Genomic DNA, 15,000 nt, shown 5'->3' on the forward strand with positions numbered 1-15,000 from the left:
CCACACACACACACAGAGACACGCCAACCACACACACAGAGAGACACATACAAATTCCATCTAGACACTGTTGCCCTAGAGCACACAAAAAACTATATATACCTTGGCCTAAACATCAGCGCCACAGGTAACTTCCACAAAGCTGTGAACGATCTGAGAGACAAGGCAAGAAGGGCATTCTATGCCATCAAAAGGAACATAAATTTCAAAATACCAATTAGGATTTGGCTAAAAATACTTGAATCAGTCATAGAGCCCATTGCCCTTTATGGTTGTGAGGTCTGGGGTCCGCTCACCAACCAAGACTTCACAAAATGGGACAAACACCAAATTGAGACTCTGCACGCAGAATTCTGCAAAAATATCCTCTGTGTACAACGTAGAACACCAAATAATGCATGCAGAGCAGAATTAGGCCGATACCCACTAATTATCAACGTCCAGAAAAGAGACGTTAAATTCTACAACCACCTAAAAGGAAGCGATTCCCAAACCTTCCACAACAAAGCCATCACCTACAGAGAGAGGAACCTGGAGAAGAGTCCCCTAAGCAAGCTGGTCCTGGGGCTCTGCTCACAAACACAAACACACCCCACAGTTCCCCAGGACAGCAACACAAACAGACCCGACAGAGCCCCAGGACAGCAGCACAATTAGACCGAACCAAATCATGAGAAAACAAAAAGATAATTACTTGACACATTGGAAAGAAATAACAAAAAAACAAACAGAGCAAACTAGAATGCTATTTGGCCCTACACAGAGAGTACACAGCGGCAGAATACCTGACCACTGTGACTGACCCAAAATTAAGGAAAGCTGTGACTATGTACAGACTCAGTGAGAATAGCCTTGCTATTGAGAAAGGCCGCCGTAGACAGACATGGCTCTCAAGAGAAGACAGGCTATGTGCTCACTGCCCACAAAATGAGGTGGAAACTGAGCTGCACTTCCTAACCTCCTGCCCAATGTATGACCATATTAGAGAGACATATTTCCCTCAGATTACACAGATCCACAAAGAATGAGAAAACAAATCCAATGTTGATAAACTCCCATATCTACTGGGTGAAATTCCACAGTGTGCCATCACAGCAGCAAGATTTGTGACCTGTTGCCACAAGAAAAGGGCAACCAGTGAAGAACAAACACCATTGTAAATACAACCCATATCTATGCTTATTTATTTTATCTTTTGTCCTTTAACCATTTGTACATTGATAAAACACTGTATATATATTATATGACATTTGTAATGTCTTTATTGTTTTGAAACTTCTGTATGTGTGATATCTACTGTTAATTTTTATTGTTTATTTCACTTTATATATTATCTACCTTACTTGCTTTGGCAATGTTAACACATGTTTCCCATGCCAATAAAGCCCCTTGAATTGAATTGAATTGACATGCCAACCACACACACACAGAGACACACAAAGCACACACACACAGACACGCGAAGCACACACACACAGAGACACGCCAACCACACACACACATAGCGCCGCCAACCACACACACACAGAGACACGCAAAGCACACACACACAGAGACACGCCAACCACACACACACAGAGCGCCGCCAACCACACAGACACAGACACGCAAAGCACACACACACAGAGACACGCCAACAACACACACACAGAGACACGCCAACCACACACACACAGAGACACGCAAAGCACACACACACAGAGACACGCAAAGCACACACACACAGAGACACGCCAAGAACACACACACAGAGACACGCAATACGGACACAACCTGTTGGGATGTCTGGTTTATGTCACATGACGTTAGGACTCAGGACCCCTGTCACACTGTCTCTGTCTCTTCTCTGTCTCTTCTCTGTCTCTATTCTGTCTCTGTCTCTATTCTGTCTCTGTCTCTTCTCTGTCTCTTCTCTGTCTCTTCTCTGTCTCTATTCTGTCTCTGTCTCTTCTCTGTCTCTTCTCTGTCTCTGTCTCTCTTCTGTCTCTATTGTCTTCTCTGTCTCTGTCTCCGTCTCTTCTCTGTCTCTTCTCTGTCTCTCTTCTGTCTCTTTTCTCTTCTCTGTCTCTTCTCTGTCTCTTGTCTGTCTCTGTCTCTTCTCTGTCTCTTCTCTGTCTCTCTTCTGTCTCTTTTCTCTTCTCTGTCTCTTCTGTCTCTTGTCTGTCTCTGTCTCTTCTCTGTCTCTTCTCTGTCTCTTGTCTGTCTCTGTCTCTTCTCTGTATCTGTCTCTTCTCTGTCTCTGTCTCTTCTCTGTCTCTTCTCTGTCTCTCTTCTGTCTCAATTATCTTCTCTGTCTCTTCTCTGTCTCTTCTCTGTCTTTGTCTCTTCTCTGTCTCTCCTCTGTCTCTCTTCTGTCTCTATTCTCTTCTCTGTCTCTGTCTCTTTTCTGTCTCTTCTCTTCACTGTCTCATATCATCAACTTAATGGCTCAGAGAGCCATACGTGAGATGCTTGCTGACTGAAAAGGTCAAAATAACCATGTGTTTTATCCCTGTGTTGGAACAAACTGATTATTAGGCGATCTTTACTATGGGGATTCATAGACTGCTGTCTGTCACTCTGTAAAGAGGACGGCCACCATTTAATTTAATGAACTGCTGTCCGGTAATTAGACACGTGGATTTGAACCTGTAGAATCTGATCCTTTGACATTCAGGTTTGACAAATGTTCAGTTTACAGCCTCGTTATTCTAGGTATACTACATGTGTAACTGGAAAAGCATGAAGCACAAGTCTTCAGTTCACGGTAAGGTACTACCTTTATATAGCCTGACGGATGAGGTAACTTGTTTTCAGCCTATTATGAAATGTGCAACAGACAGGCTGCGTACAATATAGCATATAGCATATAGCATATAGCATAGCTTAGCTTTTTCTCAATTGGAACCAGACATATAGTCACTCACAGACGGACAGACGGACGGACGGACGGACGGACGGACAGACGGACAGACGGACAGACGGACAGACGGACAGACGGACAGACGGACAGACAGACAGACAGACAGACAGACAGACAGACAGACAGACAGACAGACACGTTAGGACTCAGGACCCCTGTCACATGACGTTAGGACTCAGGACCCCTGTCACATGACGTTAGGACTCAGGACCCCTGTCACATGACGTTAGGACTCATGACCCCTGTCACATGACGTTAGGACTCAGGACCCCTGTCACATGACGTTAGGACTCAGGAACCCTGTCACATGACGTTAGGACTCAGGACCCCTGTCACATGATGCACTACAAGGGTTTTGCAACGTGAAGGTCTAAATTGTACGTTGTTAATGAAGAGCCTTTAACAAGCATTTAAGTGAGGACCTCTTTAGCAATCAGCTGGGTTCAAGCCTTTCCTGGAGTTTATCTCCAAAGCTTCTCTACCCATGAGACTCTCTTCCCTGGCCTCCCATAGTCCATTCATCCATGAATGGAGGGGATCAGGAGAATTACTGTGGATTAAAAGTAAGAATGAAATTGAGGGAGGGAGGGAGGGAGGGAGGGAGGGAGGGAAGGAGGGTGGGGAGGGAGGGGGGGAGGGAGGGAGGGAGGGGAGGGTGGGAGGGTTGGGAGGGAGGGAGGGAGGGGAGGGTGGGGAGGGAGGGAGGGAGGGAGGGGGAGGGAGGGAGGGAGGGGGTGGGTAGGGAGGGAGGGAGGGACACATGTGTATATATATATATAGAGAGAGAGGGAGACGTGGAGATGTATACAGACAGATCAAGAAGAATTGAAGGCAGCCAACAGATAATTCCTTGCTGTCTAAATCGGGGCTGAAAGGAAATGTCTGGGATAGAATGCATGGAATATCAATGATAGAAAACAGAGAGACGGGAGGACACGCAGACACACAGGGTTCAGACACACAGGGTTTAGACACACAGGGTTCAGACACACAGGGTTCAGACACACAGGGTTTAGACACACAGGGTTCAGACACACAGGGTTTAGACACACAGGGTTCAGACACACAGGGTTTAGACACACAGGGTTCAGACACACAGGGTTTAGACACACAGGGTTTAGACACACAGGGTTCAGACACACAGGGTTTAGACACACAGGGTTTAGACACACAGGGTTCAGACACACAGGGTTTAGACACACAGGGTTTAGACACACAGGGTTTAGACACACAGGGTTCAGACACACAGGGTTTAGACACACAGGGTTTAGACACACAGGGTTCAGACACACAGGGTTTAGACACACAGGGTTTAGACACAAAGGGTTCAGACACACAGGGTTTAGACACACAGGGTTCAGACACACGGGGTTCTGACACACAGGGTTCAGACACACAGGGTTCAGACACACAGGGTTCAGACACACAGGGTTTAGACACACAGGGTTTAGACACACAGGGTTTAGACACACAGGGTTTAGACACACAGGGTTCAGACACACAGGGTTTAGAAACACAGGGTTCAGACACACAGGGTTCAGACACACAGGGTTCAGACACACAGGGTTCAGACACACAGGGTTCAGACACACAGGGTTTAGACACACAGGGTTCAGACACACAGGGTTCAGACACACAGGGTTCAGACACACAGGGTTCAGACACACAGGGTTCAGACACACAGGGTTCAGACACACAGGGTTCAGACACACAGGGTTCAGACACACAGGGTTTAGACACACAGGGTTCAGACACACAGGGTTTAGACACACAGGGTTTAGACACACAGGGTTTAGACACACAGGGTTTAGACACACAGGGTTCAGACACACGGGGTTCAGACACACGGGGTTCTGACACACAGGGTTCAGACACACAGGGTTCAGACACACAGGGTTAGACACACGGGGTTCAGACACACGGGGTTCTGACACACAGGGTTTAGACACACAGGGTTCAGACACACAGGGTTTAGACACACAGGGTTTAGACACACAGGGTTTAGACGCACAGGGTTTAGACGCACGGGTTTAGACACACGGGTTTAGACACACGGGGTTCAGACACACAGGGTTTAGACGCACAGGGTTTAGACGCACAGGGTTTAGACGCACAGGGTTTAGACACACGGGTTTAGACACACGGGGTTCAGACACACGGGGTTCTGACACACAGGGTTTAGACACACAGGGTTCAGACACACGGGGTTCTGACACACAGGGTTTAGACACACAGGGTTCAGACACACAGGGTTTAGACACACAGGGTTTAGACACACAGGGTTTAGACACACAGGGTTTAGACACACAGGGTTCAGACACAAAGGGTTCAGACACACAGGGTTCAGACACACAGGGTTCAGACACACAGGGTTCAGACACACAGGGTTCAGACACACAGGGTTTAGACACACAGGGTTCAGACACACAGGGTTCAGACACACAGGGTTTAGACACACAGGGTTCAGACACACAGGGTTTAGACACACAGGGTTTAGACACACAGGGTTTAGACACACAGGGTTCAGACACACAGGGTTCAGACACACAGGGTTCAGACACACGGGGTTCTGACACACAGGGTTCAGACACACAGGGTTCAGACACACAGGGTTAGACACACAGGGTTCAGACACACGGGGTTCTGACACACAGGGGTTAGACACACAGGGTTCAGACACACAGGGTTTAGACACACAGGGTTTAGACGCACAGGGTTTAGACGCACAGGGTTTAGACGCACAGGGTTTAGACACACGGGTTTAGACACACGGGGTTCAGACACACGGGGTTCTGACGCACAGGGTTTAGACGCACAGGGTTTAGACGCACAGGGTTTAGACACACGGGTTTAGACACACGGGGTTCAGACACACGGGGTTCTGACGCACAGGGTTTAGACGCACAGGGTTTAGACGCACAGGGTTTAGACGCACAGGGTTTAGACACACGGGTTTAGACACACGGGGTTCAGACACACGGGGTTCTGACACACAGGGTTTAGACACACAGGGTTCAGACACACGGGGTTCTGACACACAGGGTTTAGACACACAGGGTTCAGACACACAGGGTTTAGACACACAGGGTTTAGACACACAGGGTTTAGACACACAGGGTTCAGACACACGGGGTTTAGACACACGGGGTTTAGACACACGGGGTTTAGACACACAGGGTTTAGACACACAGGGTTTAGACACACAGGGTTCAGACACACAGGGTTTAGACACACAGGGTTTAGACACACAGGGTTTAGACACACGGGGTTTAGACACACAGGGTTTAGACACACAGGGTTTAGACACACAGGGTTCAGACAAACAGGGTTTAGACACACAGGGTTTAGACACACAGGGTTTAGACACACAGGGTTCAGACACACGGGGTTTAGACACACGGGGTTTAGACACACGGGGTTTAGACACACAGGGTTCAGACACACAGGGTTTAGACACACAGGGTTTAGACACACAGGGTTCAGACACACAGGGTTTAGACACACAGGGTTTAGACACACAGGGTTTAGACACACAGGGTTCAGACACACAGGGTTTAGACACACAGGGTTTAGACACACAGGGTTTAGACACACAGGGTTTAGACACACAGGGTTCAGACACACGGGGTTTAGACACACGGGGTTCTGACACACAGGGTTTAGACACACGGGGTTTAGACACACATGGTTTAGACACACAGGGTTTAGACACACAGGGTTTAGACAAACAGGGTTCAGACACACGGGGTTCTGACACACAGGGTTTAGACACACGGGGTTTAGACACACATGGTTTAGACACACAGGGTTTAGACACACAGGGTTCAGACACACAGGGTTTGTACACACAGGGTTTAGACACACGTGGCTCATATTCAGATTTATCATTGGAGGTTGGTCTGTTGTAGAGTTTTGCCACAGCGTCTGTCTCTCACAGAGTTAGTAGACAGAAGATGGTCTGTGATTTGATAATAAGACGTTACGATGTGGACCTCCTGACTACTTGGTATCACTACGTTACGATGTGGACCTCCTGACTACTTGGTATCACTACGTTACGATGTGGACCTCCTAACAACTTGGTATCACTACGTTACGATGTGGACCACCTGACAACTTGGTATCACTACGTTACGATGTGGACCACCTGACAACTTGGTATCACTACGTTACGATGTGGACCACCTGACAACTTGGTATCACTACGTTACGATGTGGACCACCTAACAACTTGGTATCACTACGTTACGATGTGGACCACCTGACAACTTGGTATCACTACGTTACGATGTGGACCACCTGACAACTTGGTATCACTACGTTACGATGTGCACCTCCTAACAACTTGGTATCACTACGTTACGATGTGGACCACCTGACAACTTGGTATCACTACATTACGATGTGGACCACCTGACTACTTGGTTTCACTACGTTACGATGTGGACCACCTGACAACTTGGTATCACTACGTTACGATGTGGACCACCTAACAACTTGGTATCACTACGTTACGATGTGCACCACCTGACAACTTGGTATCACTACGTTACGATGTGGACCTCCTGACTACTTGGTATCACTACGTTACGATGTGGACCACCTGACTACTTGGTATCACTACGTTACGATGTGGACCACCTGACAACTTGGTATCACTACGTTACGATGTGGACCACCTGACTACTTGGTATCACTACGTTACGATGTGGACCACCTGACAACTTGGTATCACTACGTTACGATGTGGACCACCTGACAACTTGGTATCACTACGTTACGATGTGGACCTCCTGACTACTTGGTATCACTACTTTACGATGTGGACCACCCGACAACTTGGTATCACTACGTTACGATGTGGACCTCCTGACTACTTGGTATCACTACGTTACGATGTGCACCTCCTGACTACTTGGTATCACTACGTTACGATGTGGACGACCTGACTACTTGGTTTCTGATGAGGGGGATGTAGCATTTCAATGTCGAGTTGTAGCATTTAGGTTTTGTATCACGTTGTTCAACAGCATTGGAAGCTGTATGAAATTCTCAACCCTTTCCCTAACCCTTTCCCTGACCCTTTCCCTAACCCTTTCCCTAACCCTTTCCCTGACCCTTTCCCTAACCCTTTCCCAGTCCCTTTCCCTGAACCTTTCCCTGACCCTTTCCCTGACCCTTTCCCTGACCCTTTCCCTAACCCTTTCCCTGACCCTTCCCTGACCCTTTCCCTGAACCTTTCCCTGACCCTTTCCCTAACCCTTTCCCTGACCCTTTCCCTAACCCTTTCCCAGTCCCTTTCCCTAACCCTTTCCCTGACCCTTTCCCTGACCCTTTCCCTGACCCTTTCCCTGACCCTTTCCCTGACCCTTTCCCTGACCCTTTCCTTGACCCTTTCCCTGACCCTTTCCCTGACCCTTTCCCTGACCCTTTCCCTAACCCTTTCCCTGACCCTTTCCCAGTCCCTTTCCCTAACCCTTTCCCTAACCCTTTCCCTGACCCTTTCCCTGACCCTTTCCCTAACCCTTTCCCTGACCCTTTCCCTAACCCTTTCCCTGACCCTTTCCCTGACCCTTTCCCTAACCCTTTCCCTGACCCTTTCCCTAACCCTTTCCCTGACCCTTTCCCTAACCCTTTCCCTGACCCTTTCCCAGTCCCTTTCCCTAACCCTTTCCCTGACCCTTTCCCAGTCCCTTTCCCTAACCCTTTCCCAGTCCCTTTCCCTAACCCTTTCCCTGACCCTTTCCCAGTCCCTTTCCCTGACCCTTTCCCAGTCCCTTTCCCTAACCCTTTCCCTGACCCTTTCCCAGACCCTTTCCCTAACCCTTTCCCAGTCCCTTTCCCTGACCCTTTCCCTGACCCTTTCCCAGTCCCTTTCCCTGACCCTTTCCCAGTCCCTTTCCCTAACCCTTTCCCTGACCCTTTCCCAGACCCTTTCCCTAACCCTTTCCCAGTCCCTTTCCCTGACCCTTTCCCTGACCCTTTCCCAGTCCCTTTCCCTGACCCTTTCCCTGACCCTTTCCCTAACCCTTTCCCAGTCCCTTTCCCTAACCCTTTCCCTAACCCTTTCCCAGTCCCTTTCCCTGACCCTTTCCCAGTCCCTTTCCCTAACCCTTTCCCTGACCCTTTCCCAGACCCTTTCCCTAACCCTTTCCCAGTCCCTTTCCCTGACCCTTCCCTGACCCTCTCCCTGACCCTTTCCCTGACCCTTTTCCTGACCCTTTCCCTGACCCTCTCCCAGTCCCTTTCCCTGACCCTCTCCCAGTCCCTTTCCCTGACCCTTTCCCTGACCCTTTCCCTGACCCTCTCCCAGTCCCTTTCCCAGTCCCTTTCCCTGACCCTTTCCCTGACCCTTTCCCTGACCCTTTCCCTGACCCTCTCCCAGTCCCTTTCCCTGACCCTTTCCCAGTCCCTTTCCCTGACCCTCTCCCTAACCCTTTCCCTAACCCTTTCCCTGACCCTTTCCCAGTCCCTTTCCCTAACCCTTTCCCTGACCCTCTCCCAGTCCCTTTCCCTGACCCTCTCCCTAACCCTCTCCCTGACCCTTTCCCAGTCCCTTTCCCTAACCCTTTCCCTGACCCTTTCCCTGACCCTTTCCCTAACCCTTTCCCTGACCCTTTCCCTAACCCTTTCCCTGTCCCTTTCCCTGACCCTCTCCCAGTCCCTTTCCCTGACACTTTCCCTAACCCTTTCCCTGACCCTTTCCCTAACCCTTTCCCTGACCCTTTCCCAGTCCCTTTCCCTGACCCTTTCCCTAACCCTTTCCCTGACCCTTCCCTGACCCTCTCCCAGTCCCTTTTCCTGACCCTTTCCCTGACCCTCTCCCAGTCCCTTTCCCTGACCCTCTCCCTAACCCTTTCCCTAACCCTTTCCCTGACCCTTTCCCAGTCCCTTTCCCTAACCCTTTCCCTGACCCTCTCCCAGTCCCTTTCCCTGACCCTCTCCCTAACCCTTTCCCTGACCCTTTCCCTGTCCCTTTCCCTGACCCTCTCCCAGTCCCTTTCCCTGACCCTTTCCCAGTCCCTTTCCCTGACCCTTTCCCTAACCCTTTCCCTGACCCTTCCCTGACCCTTTCCCTGACCCTTTCCCTAACCCTTTCCCTAACCCTTTCCCTTTCCCTTTCCCTGACCCTTTCTCAATCTCTTTCTCTAACCCTTTCCCTGACCCTTTCCCTGACCCTTTCCCTGACCCTTTCCCTAACCCTTTCCCTGACCCTTTCCCTGACCCTTTCCCTGACCCTTTCCCTAACCATTTCCCTGACCCTTTCCCTGACCCTTTCCCAGTCCCTTTCCCTAACCCTTTCCCTGACCCTTTCCCTGACCCTTTCCCTGACCCTTTCCCTGACCCTTTCCCTGACCCTTTCCCTGACCCTTTCCCTAACCCTTTCCCTTTCCCTGACCCTTTCCCTAACCCTTTCCCTGACCCTTTCCCTGACCCTTTCCCTGACCCTTTCCCTGACCCTTTCCCTGACCCTTTCCCTGACCCTTTCCCTAACCCTTTCCCTTTCCCAGTCCCTTTCCCTAACCCTTTCCCTGACCCTTTCCCTGACCCTTTCCCTGACCCTTTCCCTGACCCTTTCCCTGACCCTTTCCCTGACCCTTTCCCTAACCCTTTCCCTGACCCTTTCCCAGTCCCTTTCCCTAACCCTTTCCCTGACCCTTTCCCTGACCCTTTCCCTGACCCTTTCCCTAACCCTTTCCCTGACCCTTTCCCTTTCCCTGACCCTTTCCCTAACCCTTTCCCTAACCCTTTCCCTAACCCTTTCCCTGACCCTTTCCCAGTCCCTTTCCCTGACCCTTCCCTGACCCTCTCCCTGACCCTTTCCCTGACCCTCTCCCTGACCCTTTTCCTGACCCTTTCCCTAACCCTTTGTCTCTATGGCTTTGTGATTATTGCTCTGGTGTTTCAGTACTATTAACTGTTACCAAGGTTACTGAGGGTTCAACCTGGACTTGACTGTTACCAAGGTTACTGAGGGTTCAACCTGGACTTGACTGTTACCAAGGTTACTGAGGGTTCAACCTGGACTTGACTGTTACCAAGGTTACTGAGGGTTCAACCTGGACGTGACTGTTACCAAGGTTACTGAGGGTTCAACCTGGACTTGACTGTTACCAAGGTTACTGAGGGTTCAACCTGGACTTGACTGTTGCCCCTGTCTCTCCTCACAGTGACGTGTCCCATGAACGAGGTCCTAACAGCCCCTGTCTCCCCTCACAGTGACGTGTCCCATGAACGAGGTCCTAACAGCCCCTGTCTCCCCTCACAGTGACGTGTCCCATGAACGAGGTCCTAACAGCCCCTGTCTCCCCTCACAGTGACGTGTCCCATGAACGAGGTCCTAACAGCCCCTGTCTCTCCTCACAGTGACGTGTCCCATGGATGAGGTCCTAACAGCCCCTGTCTCTCCTCACAGTGACGTGTCCCATGAACGAGGTCCTAACAGCCCCTGTCTCTCCTCACAGTGACGTGTCCCGTGAACCAGGTCCTAACAGCCCCTGTCTCTCCTCACAGTGACGTGTCCCATGAACCAGGTCCTAACAGACCCTGTCTCTCCTCACAGTGACGTGTCCCGTGAACCAGGTCCTAACAGCCCCTTTCTCTCCTCACAGTGACGTGTCCCATGAACCAGGTCCTAACAGACCCTGTCTCTCCTCACAGTGACGTGTCCCGTGAACCAGGTCCTAACAGCCCCTGTCTCTCCTCACAGTGACGTGTCCCATGAATGAGGTCCTTACAGCCTCCACGGGCGTCATCATGAGCCAGTCCCCCGGTAGCGGCTTCCCCCACTTTGAGTCCTGTTCCTGGGTGGTCAAGGTAGAGCCGGGCTACAACATCACGTTTACTATACAACACTTCCAGACCAGCCGGCAGTTTGACCAACTGGAGATCTTTGACGGTGAGCGTCTATTCCTTTTTTTAATGTTTTAATGTTGTTTTAATGTTTTAATGTTGTTTTAATGTTGTTTTAATGTTGTTTTAATGTTTTGTTGTTTGAACATTTAATTGTTGTTTTAATGTTGTTTTAATGTTTCAATGTTGTTTTAATTGTTGTTTTACAACAGGAGCACTATAATCCAGAACAGGAGCACTATAATCCAGAACAGGAGCACTATAATCCACAACAGGAGCACTATAATCCAGAACAGGAGCACTATAATCCAGAACAGGAGCACTATAATCCACAACAGGAGCACTATAATCCACAACAGGAGCACTATAATCCAGAACAGGAGCACTATAATCCACAACAGGAGCACTATAATCCAGAACAGGAGCACTATAATCCAGAACAGGAGCACTATAATCCAGAACAGGAGCACTATAATCCAGAACAGGAGCACTATAATCCAGAACAGGAGCACTATAATCCAGAACAGGAGCACTATAATCCAGAACAGGAGCACTATAATCCACAACAGGAGTAGACCTCTGGAAAGACTGTATGGTATTCCAGTATGCTTCGTGGTCGGGCTCTACACACCACCAACCTCTCTAAAAACCCTGTATCTACATTTACATTTAAGTCATTTAGCAGACGCTCTTATCCAGAGCGACTTACAAATTGGTGAATTCACCTTCTGACATCAGTGGAACAGCCACTTGTTGCTGCATCAGTGTTCAGGCTCGGTCTGCATTATCGGTCTGCGTTATCGGCCTGCGTTATCAGTCTGCGTTATCGGTCTGCGTTATCAGTCTGCGTTATCGGTCTGCATTATCGGTCTGCGTTATCGGTCTGCGTTATCAGTCTGTGTTATCAGTCTGCGTTATCGGTCTGCGTTATCAGTCTGCGTTATCGGTCTGCGTTATCAGTCTGCGTTATCGGTCTGCGTTATCAGTCTGCGTTATCGGTCTGCGTTATCAGCCTGCGTTATCAGTCTGTGTTATCGGTCTGCGTTATCAGTCTGCATTGTCAGTCTGCGTTATTAGTCTGTGTTATCAGTCTGCATTATCAGTCTGCATTATCGGTCTGCGTTATCAGTCTGCATCATCAGTCTGCGTTATCAGTCACCGTTATCAGTCTGCGTTATCAGTCTGCATTATCGGTCTGCGTTATCTGTCTGTGTTATCAGTCTGTGTTATCGGTCTGCGTTATCAGTCTGCATCATCAGTCTGCGTTATCAGTCACCGTTATCAGTCTGCGTTATCAGTCTGCATTATCGGTCTGCGTTATCTGTCTGTGTTATCAGTCTGTGTTATCAGTCTGCGTTATCAGTCTGCGTTATCAGTCTGCGTTATCAGTCTGCGTTATCGGTCTGCGTTATCAGTCTGCGTTATCGGTCTGCGTTATCAGTCTGTGTTATCAGTCTGTGTTATCAGTCTGCGTTATCAGTCTGTGTTATCAGTCTGCATTATCGGTCTGCATTATCGGTCTGCGTTATCAGTCTGCATTATCAGTCTGCATTATCTGTCTGCGCTATTGGTCTGCATTATCGGTCTGCGTTATCGGTCTGCGTTATCGGTCTGCGTTATCAGTCTGCGTTATCGGTCTGCGTTATCAGTCTGCGTTATCGGTCTGCATTATCGGTCTGCGTTATCGGCCTGCGTTATCAGTCTGCGTTATCGGTCTGCGTTATCAGTCTGCGTTATCGGTCTGCGTTATCGGTCTGCGTTATCAGTCTGTGTTATCGGTCTGCGTTATCAGCCTGCGTTATCAGTCTGTGTTATCGGTCTGCGTTATCAGTCTGCGTTATCGGTCTGCGTTATCAGTCTGCATTGTCAGTCTGCGTTATTAGTCTGTGTTATCAGTCTGCATTATCAGTCTGCATTATCAGTCTGCATTATCAGTCTGCATTATCGGTCTGCATTATCAGTCTGCATTATCAGTCTGTGTTATCAGTCTGCATCATCAGTCTGCGTTATCAGTCACCGTTATCAGTCTGCGTTATCAGTCTGCATTATCGGTCTGCGTTATCAGTCTGCGTTATCAGTCTGCGTTATCGGTCTGCGTTATCAGTCTGCGTTATCGGTCTGCGTTATCAGTCTGCGTTATCGGTCTGCATTATCGGTCTGCATTATCGGTCTGCGTTATCAGTCTGCATTATCAGTCTGCATTATCTGTCTGCGCTATTGGTCTGCATTATCGGTCTGCGTTATCGGTCTGCGTTATCGGTCTGCGTACTCGAATGATGCTGATTAGGGCCTTTACAACACAGGTCTGGAGTCTGAGGATGACGAAGGTCCTGGTACACTCAGGGAGGAACTCGTTTAGAAAATAATCAATGTGATTTTGAGAGCTAATAATGAACGTGTCACGTTGTCAGAGACGGTATCCTGTCCTGGCATTACGTCCCTCACGCCACAACCCCGGAAACGTCCTCGTTCTCTTTTTGACAGAGCCTCTCCTGTGTATATTTGCGTGTCATTAGGAAGCAGTGGGGGGGGGGATGGGGGGGTCGTGCTGTGAAAAGAATGATGCCTTCGCCCCTTTTTATCTTCCAACGAGCAGAACGAGAACAGACGGGTCGGCCCTCATGCCAAACACTGTGACTCGTTGGATGGGAATCTGTTTCTCAGTTCCCAGCTGATGCAAAGTTTATCTCTGCCACGACAGCATGGGACCAAACTACACAGAATAGTACTTTAGCAAGGCCTAAAAACAAAGAGCTTCTATTGATTTAGGAGTTGAAAGCTCCTGTTAACAGAACTAGCGTGTGAAGCCATGAAGCAACACGCTAAACACCTCAAGACCATATCTGGATGCCCGATCATGTCTCAACATGTCTCAAAATGTAGTCACACCATAAATGTTTATGAGATGTTATTTAAACCCTGGGTTGTTAAACGGTTCATTATGAGAAACATATCTTGTCCACAATTCTCTCAACTTTCTGACCAGCATCTCTCTCTCTCTCCGCTCTCTCTCTCTCTCTCTCTCTCTTCCTCTTCCTCTTCCTCTCTCTCTCTCTCTCTCTCTCTCTTCCTCTCTCTCTCTCTCTCTCTCTCTCTCTCTCTCTCTCTCTTCCTCTCTCTCTCTCTCCCCCCCCTGTACAGGTCCGTCCAGACAGAGTCCTCTCCTGGTCACTCTGAGTGGAAACTACTCCTCTCCTCTCAGCATCACCAGCTCCAACAACAAGGTCTACCTCCACTGGTCCTTT

General features: G+C 49.2%; 1 protein-coding gene across 1 annotated transcript in view; it reads left to right on the forward strand.

Moving 5' to 3' along the window:
- Nucleotides 1-15,000, forward strand: part of LOC135551653 (CUB and sushi domain-containing protein 2-like) — a 947,993-nt gene that overhangs the window by 796,691 nt on the left and 136,302 nt on the right. Inside the window, 2 exon segments of the mRNA XM_064982833.1 lie at nt 11,613-11,801; nt 14,897-15,000. The exon segment at nt 14,897-15,000 is cut by the window's right edge and continues 43 nt beyond it. Of these exon segments, the coding sequence (XP_064838905.1) occupies nt 11,613-11,801; nt 14,897-15,000 (293 nt within the window).

The sequence above is a fragment of the Oncorhynchus masou genome, chromosome 13, assembly GCF_036934945.1.
Source record: "Oncorhynchus masou masou isolate Uvic2021 chromosome 13, UVic_Omas_1.1, whole genome shotgun sequence".
NCBI lineage: Eukaryota > Metazoa > Chordata > Actinopteri > Salmoniformes > Salmonidae > Oncorhynchus > Oncorhynchus masou.